Source organism: Nicotiana attenuata, unplaced genomic scaffold (assembly GCF_001879085.1).
Source record: "Nicotiana attenuata strain UT unplaced genomic scaffold, NIATTr2, whole genome shotgun sequence".
NCBI lineage: Eukaryota > Viridiplantae > Streptophyta > Magnoliopsida > Solanales > Solanaceae > Nicotiana > Nicotiana attenuata.
Genome location: NW_017671570.1, coordinates 117,120 through 130,361, shown reverse-complemented (window position 1 = coordinate 130,361; position 13,242 = coordinate 117,120). Strand labels below are relative to the sequence as shown.

Sequence of the window (13,242 nt, the reverse complement as noted above, 5' to 3'; positions counted from 1 at the left end):
AAGGTTCTTCACTCTGGGCGTCTTGCATTCCCTTGGGAGGTAAGGTCATTCCCTGAGGGGAATCACTCACGACAACTACACCAATAGGGTCAGTCGGGGTCGTCTCTTATCCCTGAAGGGCTTTAGAGCTGGTTTCCTCCGAACCGCCTACCGAATGCATCTCAGCTCGAGGGATATTTTGGCCATCAACTGGCTCAGGGATGTTACCCAACACTTCCTCAGTGGCCTCTCCAGCCCGAAGTTGGACCACGACGAGATCAAGCTCCGGCTCGGGAGCCACCGTCTCTCCGGCATGAGGGTCGATCGGGTTCTCCCCTCCCTCGGACACTATCAAAAAATTATATTCCCCCTCGCCTTCATCTCGGGGACATCCTGCTGCTTCTGGAATTAAGGCTGCTGGGTCGGCCTTAGTTTCTTCAACCTTGGTCCTCTTGGATTTTGTAGGTTAATTCGACGGTTCTCTTTGCCTTTTCTTCCCTTCGTCGGGTCTCGAGGTATCCTCTTCGCCAGGTGATATTTCCTTCATCAAGGGGACCTCCCCCAGACCTACACGAATGCAAGAGGTAAGCACAGGGAGTAAGGATGATATCGGTAGCAATTCCGATTAAAGGTACGACTGCAGCAGGAGTAAAGGCTCACCATGATCCTTGGCTTCCCATCGAGCTTGGGAGAGATCACGCTGCACTCGCTCAGCGTATGGGCAAATCGATTCCAGCCGGCCGACAGCCCGAGAGGTACATAACCGCGCTGGGGTAATCTCCTACAGCTGCATCAGTAGAAGAAATTAGCGCGTGGAAAGATGTAACTAAAAGAAAGCAAGGAGATGCTAGATAACGCATCTACTTACGTTCCATTTTCCACCTTTCGGGGAACGGCATCCTTTCCAACAGGATCAGGTCCGAAGTCCTCACTTGGATAAAATGGCTCATCCATCCTCCGTTCCCGACTTCGTCGATGTAAGCAAAAAGGGCCTTCGAAGCTCAGAAGTGGAGCTTAATCAGGCCCCCACGGAATAGACGGGAGCTGTACATCCTGACCAGGTGATCGAGGGTGAAGGGCATTTTCCCAATCATGTTCACATAATACCTGATCATGTAGACAATGCGCCAGAACAAAGGGTGAATTTGGTCGGGGGTCACTCGATACCGTTGGCAGAAGTCAAGAACCACGGGGTCTATCGAAGGCAAGGATGGCCCCACCGACCCAAGGGTCAATGGGTAAGTATACACACTGAGAAAATCGGCTTTGTATGTTGTAACATCCTCCTCCTGAGAAGGGACCTCTATAAGCACCGCATCCCCCCAACAGCAATCAGTCCTCACCCTTTCGATTTCCGTTATTGAGCTAATATATTGAGACACTGGCTCACGACGTCCCAGCTTCGAAGAAGGTTTTTCGACCTTGAAACCGGAAGCCATTGCAAAGGACCCCAGAATGCATTCCTCAACACGAGGAGGCATTGCTGCTTTGCCATTAGATAAAAGCGAAGAGGAGGAGGTTATATTCTCCTGAGAAGTAGCGGCAGAAGGTTTCGCCATTCTTAAAAGGTTTCAGAGGAGAAAAGGAAATTGCATTTCAAAGAAAGAAAAAAAGTGAAGGTAGAAGGAACTTTTTTAAGGGCTTGGTGGTGCAGTGAACAATAAAGAACGAGAGAAGAGGTATTTATAGAGGCCCAACACGCACGTTAAAGGAAGCCAAAGGACAACCAGCCGTTGTAATTAATACGAAGGCTTTTAAGGGTTGTGTGTACGCGACCTTTTGGCACCTTGTTTTATCGTGTCAATCATTTGGCAAGATATGACTGTTGTCGTTACGGAAGTACCAGAGGGGCAGGAATTCGGGGTCGTTTCTTATCATTTCATTCTAAGAAACACAGGGACTATCTGTATACGGGCGAGATCGGGAGGCCCGATATCGCGATCATTGCGTCTCTCCCTTAGCCTCAAAAAGGCCCCGAAGATCCGGGGACGCAGCTCAAGGCTTCGACCTCGAAGGCTCTTCAGACTCGACCTCGACGCAGTATGAGTGGGTGGTTATCGAGGGTAAGCGGGAAGTTCCCTAGGCACGTAGTCCCAACTGGCATCACCTGCAAGAATAGTACTAGTCTGCACCAGATCACTAGGTAGCTGTGTCATCTATCTAGCTTTGTAATAAATGCATTTGTACTATGTTAGGTTCCTCCCTCATATAAAAAAGGGGGTCCTTGTAATATTGCAGACATCTGATATTCAATAGAAAATACCCAAGAACATTCTCTCTGCTCTCTAACATATTCTCTCGCTCTCATTACACCATTTATTGCTTATATTTATTTTGTTCTATTAATTGTTCTTCATTTATTACTTGTCATTGTTCATAAAGAGCCATCGTGGCAGCTCTCATAACTGTTAGCCTCCCTCAATCGCTCTAAGTCGGTCACCCAACTCGACCCCGAGGCTTCATACACGATCGAGGCCCCGATCTCCAGCCGTTTGGTTCGGTTATCATATCGTCTCTAAGACATAATCTCGCTTTCTAATCTTTTACTTAGCATCTATTGCCTAAACGACTAGCATAAAAATAGATCACGTATTTTTAGAACCACAAAATCAAATCTAATTGTAATTACTATTTTCACAGTAAACAGGTACGAACCTTATATGGGACTAGCAAGAAGGGATTCATGTTCAAAACACGAAAACCCAAGATATGACCCAAGATTAAGGGACAAAGAATCGGGTCTGTCGTCAAGGTTAGGAAAGGAGCGAAACATGCGAGATACATGAGACGATGATAGAAGTTCAAAAGCAAAAATTGGCGGTTACAGTTTTAATGTTAGCACATCCGAGTTGCTGGCTATTTTAAGAAGCATGGGAGATAAGGTACGGTGGCCAAAAGAAATGAGATCGAATCCAAACAGGAGAAATCCCTATTTTTGGTGCGAGTTTCACAACGATCACGGTCACAAAATAGCGGAATGCAGATTGCTACAAGGTGAAGTAGAGCATCTATTAAAACAAGGTTATTTAACAGAATTGTTTAGTGAAAAAGGAAAGCAAGCATACATGAAGAATAGGCAAGAACCTCCAAAATCTCCATCACCAAAGAGAACGGTTATTGTCATAAGTGGAGGGGAGGAGATTAATGGCGTAACATATACGGCAGTAAAGAAGGTGTCAAAAATCACAGTCACCCACGGGAAGCGAGTTCGTCAAGTTTTGGAAGAAGATAGTATAACATTTGATGATGCATATGTAGATGGCGTGCAGGCCCTACACAATGATGCATTGGTAATATCTTTACTTGTACACGATACTAACGTAAAACAAGTTTTGATTGATCCCGGTAGTTCTGTAAATCATTCTGTTAAGAGTGGTAAACGAGATGCAAGCCAATGATAAATTGGTACCCAAACCACGGACCTTGTCTGGTTTTGACAACTCGAGCGTTGTAACAACAGGGGAGGTAATACTCACCACATTCGTGGAAGGAGTAGTCAAAGATACCAAATTTCAAGTGATAGAAATGGACATGGCGTACAATATGATTCTCGGCAGACCGTGGTTTCACGAAATGGATGTTGTTCCGTCTACCCTACACAAAGTTATCAAGTTTCCTTCACAATGGGGAATATGACAAATCCGTGATGATCAACATACTTCTCGAGGCATTAACTCAATGGCAGATTCAAGCACGAAAAGCAACGAAAAATAGCAATTACAGAATTCAGTTGAGGATTTAGCAACACAAGCCTCAACTGTAGACGGACAAACAGATGTATACTCAAGGGCTGATACTATTCAAGAACCAGAAGAAAATCAAAACATCAAAACAATAATCGAGGAACTGGAAGCTGTGGTATTATTTGTACATTGGGCAGACAAAAAAGTCTACATTGGAACCAACCTCAGCCCAGAGATGAAAAGAAAGTTAATTGAATTTTTAAAAGCTAATGCAGATTGCTTTGCTTGGTCGCATTGAGATATGACAGGTATACCACCGGAGGTAATGACCCATAAGTTGAATGAAGATCCAACATCCACCTGTCAAACAAAAGAAAAGGAAGCAAGGGTCCTTCAAGAATCAGGTGATTCAGGATAAAGTACAAAAGCTCTTAAAATCCGGGTGTATACACGAGGTAAAATATCCTGATTGGTTAGCTAATACTGTAGTAGTGCCCAAAAAGAATGGTAAGTGGCGAGTTTGTGTAGATTATACTGATTTAAATACAGCTTGCCCTAAAGATTCTTTTTTGTTACCGCACATAGATCAACTAATTGATGCTACTGCAGGACATGAGCTATTAAGTTTTTTAGATGCCTATTCAGGATATAACCAGTTAAAAATGGATCCTCTAGATGAGGAAAAATCTTCCTTTATTACAGACAGGGGGACTTACTGCTATAAAGTTATGCCAATCGGTCTAAAGAATGCTGGGGCCACGTACCAGAGGCTAGTGACCAAGATGTTTCAAGAACATCTAGGAAAAACCATGGAGGTTTATATAGATGATATGCTAGTGAAATCACAACAAGTAGGTGATCATACTCAACACCTGTCAGATACGTTTCAGATTCTCTGCAAATTCAACATGAAGTTAAATCCTGAGAAATGTGCATTTGGCGTGTCGTCAGGTAAGTTCTTGGGATTCCTTGTTTCTAACCGTGGCATTGAAGTAAATCCCGCGCAGATTAAGGCTATTGAAGAAATACCAGATATACTTACGAGCAAAAAAGAAGTGCAGAGATTGACAGGTAGAATAGCAGCATTAGGAAGATTTATTTCCAAATCATCGGAAAAATGCTTTAAGTTCTTTTTAGCCTTGAAAAAGCAAACTCAATTTGAATGGTCTGAAGAATGTCAACAAGCGCTCAAATATTTGAAAGCGTACTTGTCCAACCCACCATTGCTGGCCAAACCAAAAGACGGGGAAAAACTACTCATCTATCTCACTATTTCGGAAGTGGCGGTAAGTGCAGTATTAGTTCGAGAGGACCAAGGTAAACAATCTACAATTTACATTGTTAGAAAGTCTTTATTGGATGTCGAACTCGATATCCTCATTTAGAAAAACTTGCATTGGCATTAATTATGGCATCTAGAAAATTAAGGCCTTATTTTCAATGTCATCCTATCTCTGTAGTAACTGCCTACACCTTACGTAATATATTGCATAAACAAGAGTTATTAGGTAAGTTAGCCAAATGGGCTATAGAACTAAGTGGATATGACATCCCATATCAACCTAGAACTGCAATAAAGTCACAGGTTTTAGCAGATTTTATGGAAAAATTTAGCTGAGGGATGGTAGCAGAGGCAGAAAAAGAACTGCAGGTATTTAACGGGTCTAATCCAGGTACTTGGACCTTATTTACCGATGTCTCTTCAAATGTAAAAGAAGTAGGTTCAGGCATTATCCTGATCCCACCCACGGGAGAGACTATACGACAAGCCATAAAATGCAATCCTATTACGAATAATGAAGCAAAATATGAAGCTATGATTGCAGGTCTAGAAATGGCATGAGAGCTTGGAATAGAGCAGGTCATAATCAAAAGCGACTCGGAACTCGTAGTTAACCAAATGCATGGGACTTATATAGCTAGAGAGGCGAGGATGCAACAATATCTGGAAAAGGCACGGGATTTAATTAGACAATTCCAAACATGGAAAAATGTGCAGATACCAAGAGATGAGAATGCCGAAGCAGACGCGTTAGCTAATCTTGCATCCGCTGCAGAAGTGACAATTGAAGAGAATGCTTCTGTAATACATTTGTTCCATTCGGTACTCGACCAAGATAAAAATAAGGTAAATTTCAATAATTTAACTTGGGATTGGAGAAACGAGATTGTATGTTTTTTGCAGTACGGAATACTACCTGAAGATAAGAAAAAAGCTCAGGCACTTCATCGAAAGGCTGCTCGTTACTGTTTAGATCAGGGTAATCTATATCAAAAAATGTCCGGCGCCCCTCTAACAAGGTGTCTCGGACCTTCTCAAACGGAATATGTGATGAGGGAAGTACATGAGGGACATTGCGGAAATCATGCAGGAGGAAGATCTTTGGTGAAAACTTTAATTAGGGTAGGGTACTACTGGCCAAAAATGGGAGATGAAGTAGAAACTTTATGGCTAAATGTGACAAGTGCCAAAGGTATGGTAACAATATGCATCGACCAGCAGAATTATTACATTTAGTTGTTGCACTATGGCCTTTTATGAAGTGGGGGATGGATATCGTGGGTCCACTACCATAAGCCAAAGGCAAGGTACAATTTCTATTAGTACTCATTGATTATTTTACTAAGTGGGTAGAAGCAGGTGCCTTCAAACAGGTACGAGAAAAAGAGGTCAGAGACTTCATCTGGCAAAACATCATATGTCGGTTTGGAGTTCCAAAAGAGATCGTGTGCGATAATGGCCCGCAGTTCATAGGTGCAAAAATCACGAAATTCTTTCAAAGTTGGCAAATTAAAAGGATTAATTCGATACCTTATCATCCAATGGCTAATGGACAAGCTGAATCACCAAATAATGTTATTATTAATAACTTGAAGAAGAGACTAGAGGAGTAAAAAGGCAAGTGGCCAGAGGTGCTACCTGGAGTGGGCTTGCCGAACAACAACAAAAACAAGTACGGGAGAGAAACCATTTTCACTTGTGTACGGTGCTGAAGCCTTAGTTCCAGTTGAAATAGGGGAGCCAAGTACGAGATACGCTCAAGCAACCGAAGAGTCAAATGAAGAGGAGATGCGGGTAAATCTCGATTTGCTTGAAGAAAGGAGAGAAACAGCTTTGATAAGGATGGCTGCACAAAAACAAGTTATTGAGCAATATTACAATCCGAAAGCTTGTCTTAGATACTTCATGATTGGGGACTACGTACTCAAGAAAGATTTTCAATCTACAAGAGTAGCCAATGATGGAAAGTTGAGTCAAAATTGGGAAGGACCTTACAAGGATCGAGGTATCGCAGGAAAAGGTGCATATGAACTTGAAACCATGGATGGCAAGGTTCTACCCTCGAGTTGGAATGATGTTCATCTAAAAAAGTACTATTTCTAAGGAAAGGAAATACCTACGGTCAGGTATCTTTAATTACGATTTTTGTTTTTGAACAGTTAAAATTATACCAACAATTTTGGATGATAGGCAAAAAGCTAGCCCACGCCAAGTGATGATATTAGACCTGAAAGACACGTGGAAGAAACATAATTCCCGATCTTGGGTTATAACTTTTCTGATGGTAATATAAAGGGTTAAGTAGTCTTCATCTAAGTTATACCTCCGAGTCCCCTATGTTTTTCCTATTTAGGAAAAGGACCGCGTGAAAGGATTAATCAAGTGCTCGAGATTTCATGCTTCAAAGCTCAAGCACTTGGGGGACCATATAATATATGTATAAGGAAGGCAGAGAAGACTGGAACAATTAGAATTCAAGTCAATCCTAAATTCTACCCAACAAATAGTCTAGCCAACAAATCAAAAGTTCAGAGCAAAGCTACGAGCTAAAAACACAAGCCTGATTCAAAAACCTATGAAGAATACACTCGTGGATATAAATTTTAAAATCTTACGACTGTTTAGGTTAAAGGAAATATTTAGTCATGGGTTGTCAAGATATACCCTTGAATTTTTATTTTACAAATCTGTTGTAAAGAAAACAATTATGAAAGAGTTGTAGATGATACATAAATACATGTACAGTATTATTTAGTTCGAAAGTTCGAATGATACAAAACTTTTCTCAAAGTTATTCAACGAAACCTGTGTGTTCCTATTCCTTCTTTCGTATGTTTACACAATTATGGAGTTGAGACGTCTTCCTCATTAAGTGTCGTATATAAAAGGGCCCTCTTTTATAATTCGTGCTTGATTCAAAAAGTCACGAAATAAATAAAGCATTTTTAAATGCAAAAGGGTAAAAAAAACCCACATACTAAAATTTAAGTGGAAAGTAAAGCCCAAACTTATAAAGAAAAAAGGCATGGGTAGACCACTAAAAGAGTAAAACAGAAACTCAAATTAAAGATATCCTTAAAGTTGAACAAAAAACATTATAGTATCTTAATAACTTAGTTAAAACTAAGTATAAACTTAGTTCTAACTTAATTGTCTTCACAAAAAACCCCGAAATGGACTAGTGGTATGATATTCCCAAAAAATATTACCCCTAAATGGGACCAGGGGTAAACCTTCAACTGTTCCACCAAATAAATAAAAACAAAAACACTTCTAATTTTCTTAAAAACTTTTCACTGAGGGGCTGAATCTGAACCAGCAACGGTATCATCAGGGCCAGTATTGTCAACTTGAGCAGAAAGGGGTTGAACAGCCACTTTGCCAAGATTAGCCTTATCACCCTCGGGAGTATCAGCCACGGGTGAAGAAAAACTCTGGCTTTGTTGGATTTTGTCAATTTTTTCCTTAATTTTTGCTATCTCAGCAGCCAAGTTAAAATCTTCCCGGCTTGCCTCCATAAGAGTATCATGGCGTGCATTTAAAAAGGCCTAACTTACTTCAACAGCATCTTTGTCCTCAAAAGGTTCGTAATCTCCCTCCCAATTCTCAATCTCATTCCTAAGATCTTCCTTTTCAGCTAAGGCAGCATCATAAGAAGCCTCTAAGGGGGCAAATGAACTATCCAAAAATTGAACCCCATCAGAAGACACCCGGAGATCTTCTTGAGCTTGGGTGAGCGTTTGAACAAGCTCACCGGCGTAAACTTCTTTCTCATTCAACAGGGCCTTCAGACCTCTGATCGCTTCTGTGGCCTTAGAAAGTTGTTCAGCAAAAGAAGACTCAAGAAGGTTCTTATCTTTGCCCGCTTGATTGGAGGAGGCTTTCTCAACTGCTAGTTCTGCTGCCATAACCTTTATTTGCTGCTCCAAGGTACATTTATTTTCCTCTAAAACCTCCATGTCAAGTTGAAGACTCTCGTACTGCTCTTTCCAATTATCTTCCTCAGTGTGATACTCATGCATTAGTTGCTCCATATGGACAACCCTTTACATCATCTCTATACCGATGATATTGATCTACATAAAGAAAAAAAAGGGATGAGATCCTAACTAATGGAAAATCACATGAGATAAAAAGGAGGAGTTTATACCTTTAAGGATGACTGCACAATATCGTTCATCAAAGTTAGAGAGCTATAACTTTCCAGTTTTGACTTCTCAACCGGGCCTATCAGAGGTTTCAGCCACACATCAGCCAGACTTGACTTCTTCAAAAGGTTACCATCGGCAGGAATCTCAATGGTAACTTATTTCATTGCTGTGCTTCCACTAGAAGAACCAATTTCAGTACGAGAAGTTGTGGCAGTAGGAACGGTTGAAGAAGTCAAAATGGCCTCGGGTGGAGTACTAGCATCAGCAGTAGAAATAGGGAACTGAGGTTCCATTGGAACATACACAGTAGAAAAGAGGCAAGGGGTGCTTCCTCAGAAATTGAGCCAAAGTTTTCATCCATCAAACCCACGAGAAAAGAGGTGTTCAGTAGAGTCACGGGATGCTACAGGCGTCTCTTCATCAGAACTCACTAAAGTAGCTTCTTCGGGCTCGACCACAGAAATAGGACGAGGAGGAGGAGTAGCTTCGTCATCCGAAATGACACGTCTTCTGGCCCGTGGCTTACAAACTAATGAGCTTCCATCCCGCTCCTCTTCATCTTCAGAATCTTGTGGTCTATCGGCCTTTCTTTTCGATAAAGAACTCAAGATTATCTCCTGGGCTCTTGCTAGAGAGAGCCTTGAAGCCGTGGTTGACTCAGCACTCATACCCCGAATGGGAAACCCTGATAAAAAGAAGGGTTAATAAGTTCTAAAACAAGAACAAAGAAAAAGGAGAAAATGGAAGAGAACGTTACCGTGAGTCTTAACCTTCCAGCCAAATCTATTTGAAAGATACTTCAAAGACCTTACTTTTATGGGAGCAATTGTTAACAATTTTTCTACCCTACCATGGAAACCAAAAATCTCCTCAATAGTTCCCATGGTTGCTGAAAAGGAAAAGTAAAACAGTTACGGGAAGTACAGGCTCTACACAAAAAGAGAGAAAAAGAAAAAAATTGTAAGGGAAACTTACGTGCAAAGTTCCACTTCTTAGGGAAGGGCATATTCTCTTCGCCTACTAACCCACTTGTAGGAGCAGCAACAAATCGGGCGTACCAGCCACGATCTTTATCGTCCTCAGGGCTGACTAAAACTCTCTTACTCCTCGCCACGAGAGTAAAAATCCCATGACGGAATAATTTGGGAGAGTAGAGATGGATTAGATGATAAAAGGTGAATGGTAATTGAGCCAGGTTATCCAAATACTTAAGGCATGCTACAACCCTCCACACAATAAGGCCAATATGTCCTAAACACACATCGAAGAAACGGCCAAATTCAATAATGATTGGGTCAATAGGAGCCTAAAACCTAATGTGAAGGGATACGTATACACAAAAGACAAGCTAACTTTAAAAGAACTGATCCTTTGGTTTTCATTGGGGACCAAATATGGAAAATCAAATTTCCAATGACAATCTCTACGAACAATAGAAATCAAAACCTCAGTAATCTGGGAAGAATAAACATCAGCACAATCATGAGAGGTCAGGTGACTTGATTCCTAATCGATTCTCTATCAGAATAAAAAGAAAGTTCAGCAGGGATAATCTCATCACCGTAGGTTCACGAATTGACTCACTAGAATCCCTATTTCTAGCAGAAGACCTATGTGAAAAAGAAGCCCTACTTCTAGAAGACGATGGAGGAGTAGAACTAGGTTGAGAAGAAGAACCCCGTACTGAAACTGACCCCAAACTACGCAATCTACCACCTCTCCTACTTCTGGTAGAAGCAAGGGGAAGTTCATCTACAATAAGAACTTTTTAAGGATCAGGGTTTGAAGAAGACATAATTATATGAAGAAGTAGAATATATTGAACAGCAAGATATGGAAAACTTTTTCATGAAAGAAAATACAAAGGGTATATTTATACTCGGAAGCAACCGTCATGCTAAAAGGTAATGATGGAAACGTCATTATGAAAACTGTCACTTCGTGATTGATGCAGTCATAAAAAAGCCCTACAATCCGCTGAAGAGTTGCAGAACCAATTGTTGGCTACCACGTTTCACATGAGTGAAATGGAAGTGACATACTATGCGTCAGTTCAGAAGAGGGTATAATGATATGTGGGAAACAACGGCAAAAATTCCTGCTTTAATGAGATCCACTTCCCAAATATTCAACTGCTGAATAATTGGCAAGTAGGGGTACTATCTGTATTGGGAAAAATCAATGTTACACTTGGAATTAATTGTGTGGTTGACACAACAAGACACGTGGATCATTAGAGAAGTGACAGCAGGTGAAGAGTACTTAAAGAGATTCGAGTCATAATAGGTACGAGTAAAGCGTCTAAGTGACAAGAAGAAACAATCGCTCGGGTCTCTTTATAATTTGAAGAGACACCAGTGGAATTAATCAAGATAGCAAAAAGTACAGATTCGCTAATCTTCAATTAATGAGCATGAATGATTAGGAACGTTACAGAATCTTCATGAAACAGTTGCGATTTCCAATTATATGTTTCATTAATGTCATTAAATGCTCATGATGGCTCAATTATGGGTAGGAAGAGGCGTTGTACTTAGAGATAGCTATAAAAGGAAGAGAAATGATATTTGTCTGGATACGTTCTGATTACTATTCGAATATACTTATTTACTTTGCTTTATATCGATTGCTTTGCTATTTCTCATTCTAATTTTCCTTTTCCATTGCAAAAATAATCTTTTATTTGATTATCAGTAGCTCTAGTACTTCTAAAAATAAGCTTTGACCGAAATTCTTATTTTCTGGTTAAACACGTCCCACCATGTTCGCCATATCTCCACTAATGATACTAGTAGGTACGTAAGTTTCACTTAACACCTTCATCAAGGAATTTTTGTGTGCATCTGTGTTTTGCAAAAGCGATAAAATGGATATTTGAGTCAGATTCTTGTTCAACTCATCAACAAAAAAGTATTCTCTCGCATGTACCTTCCTCCAAAGATCATCGATGACTGTCTCCACAATAGGTGGTTTTGGTGCAGTCTCTTTGCTTGTTCCTCCAATTTTAAAGTGTGTAAACCCTGCCAGTTATGGTCATTCCTTGTGCAACACTTGTCTCTTCCATCTTGGCTTTTCCTTTTCTCCTTGCTTCTACCACATAATCCCATGGGACAGCACCAGACTTTGAAGACAGTATCAACAATCACAATGAAAGGCGTAGCTACCTCGACCTTGAATGGTGCCTGGGTTTGTACCACAATTGGTGAGAGGGTGACAGGGATGTTTTGGGAGCGTCCCCCTCTCGGATAAGTCCGATGGATCCTTCTTGATCCCATTCTTTATCAGTTTCTTTCACATTTACTCCTTCGCCCCTGCGTTCAGGAAGAGGGTTATTGCATACATTCGGCGTGTACTCATTTACCTGTATAATTGTGGTGTCAATCAGTGTCTGGATCTTGTCTTTCAACATGCGGCATTCTCGTTATGTATGAGCCTTCATGCCTGAGTGGTAGGCACAAGTCATGTTAGTGTTAACCCACTGGGAAAGATTTTCAATAGCAATAGCAGGAATGGGAGTAACAGTCGGCAGCCTTCAGTATCTCATATAGTTGGGCTATAGGTTTGGTGATAGGGGTGTATTGTCTGGGTGTTCTGTGGTCAAAGTTTGGTCGTGATTTTTTGTAAATGGTAATATGCGGTTTGGGTATTATAAGTATGGCAGGTAGTGGTAGGGTATTGGTATTTTATAGGTGAGGATTGATATGTGGGTGGAGGTGTTTGATAGGTAAGGGGAGACTTAGGGCCCTGGGCTACCATTACGGCACCCACTTCCTTCTTCTTCGAAATACCTCCTGAATTTAAGGCTTTGTTGGTGGCCTGCAGCCCCTCAATATTGGTCACCATACCGCTCTTCATTCCCTGTTCTATTATTCTCCCAACATGATGATGCCAGAGAAGTTGTGATTCTCTGTCACCATTAATCTTTCATAATACTGTAGATCTTGAGCTCTGACAAAGAACTTGTTCATTTTCTCTTCTTCTAGTAGCGGCCTCACCTTGGAGACCTCCGATCTCCAGTGAGTAGCATACTCACAAAAGTTTCTGTTGGCCTCTTTTTGAGATTATGGATATGGAAAACATCTGGCGCATTCTTTGTGTTCAACTTGAATCTATCCATGAAATCAAATGCCATGCTCACCCAGTTTTC

The 13,242-nt window shown here is 41.1% G+C and overlaps 1 protein-coding gene across 1 annotated transcript; it reads left to right on the top strand.

Moving 5' to 3' along the window:
- The first annotated feature begins 2,879 nt into the window (after positions 1-2,879).
- LOC109209053 lies at positions 2,880-3,377 on the top strand. The gene has a single exon (XM_019372220.1). The coding sequence runs from the start codon at positions 2,880-2,882 to the stop codon at positions 3,375-3,377; it is 498 nt and encodes a 165-aa protein (XP_019227765.1).
- Positions 3,378-13,242: the final 9,865 nt, after the last annotated feature.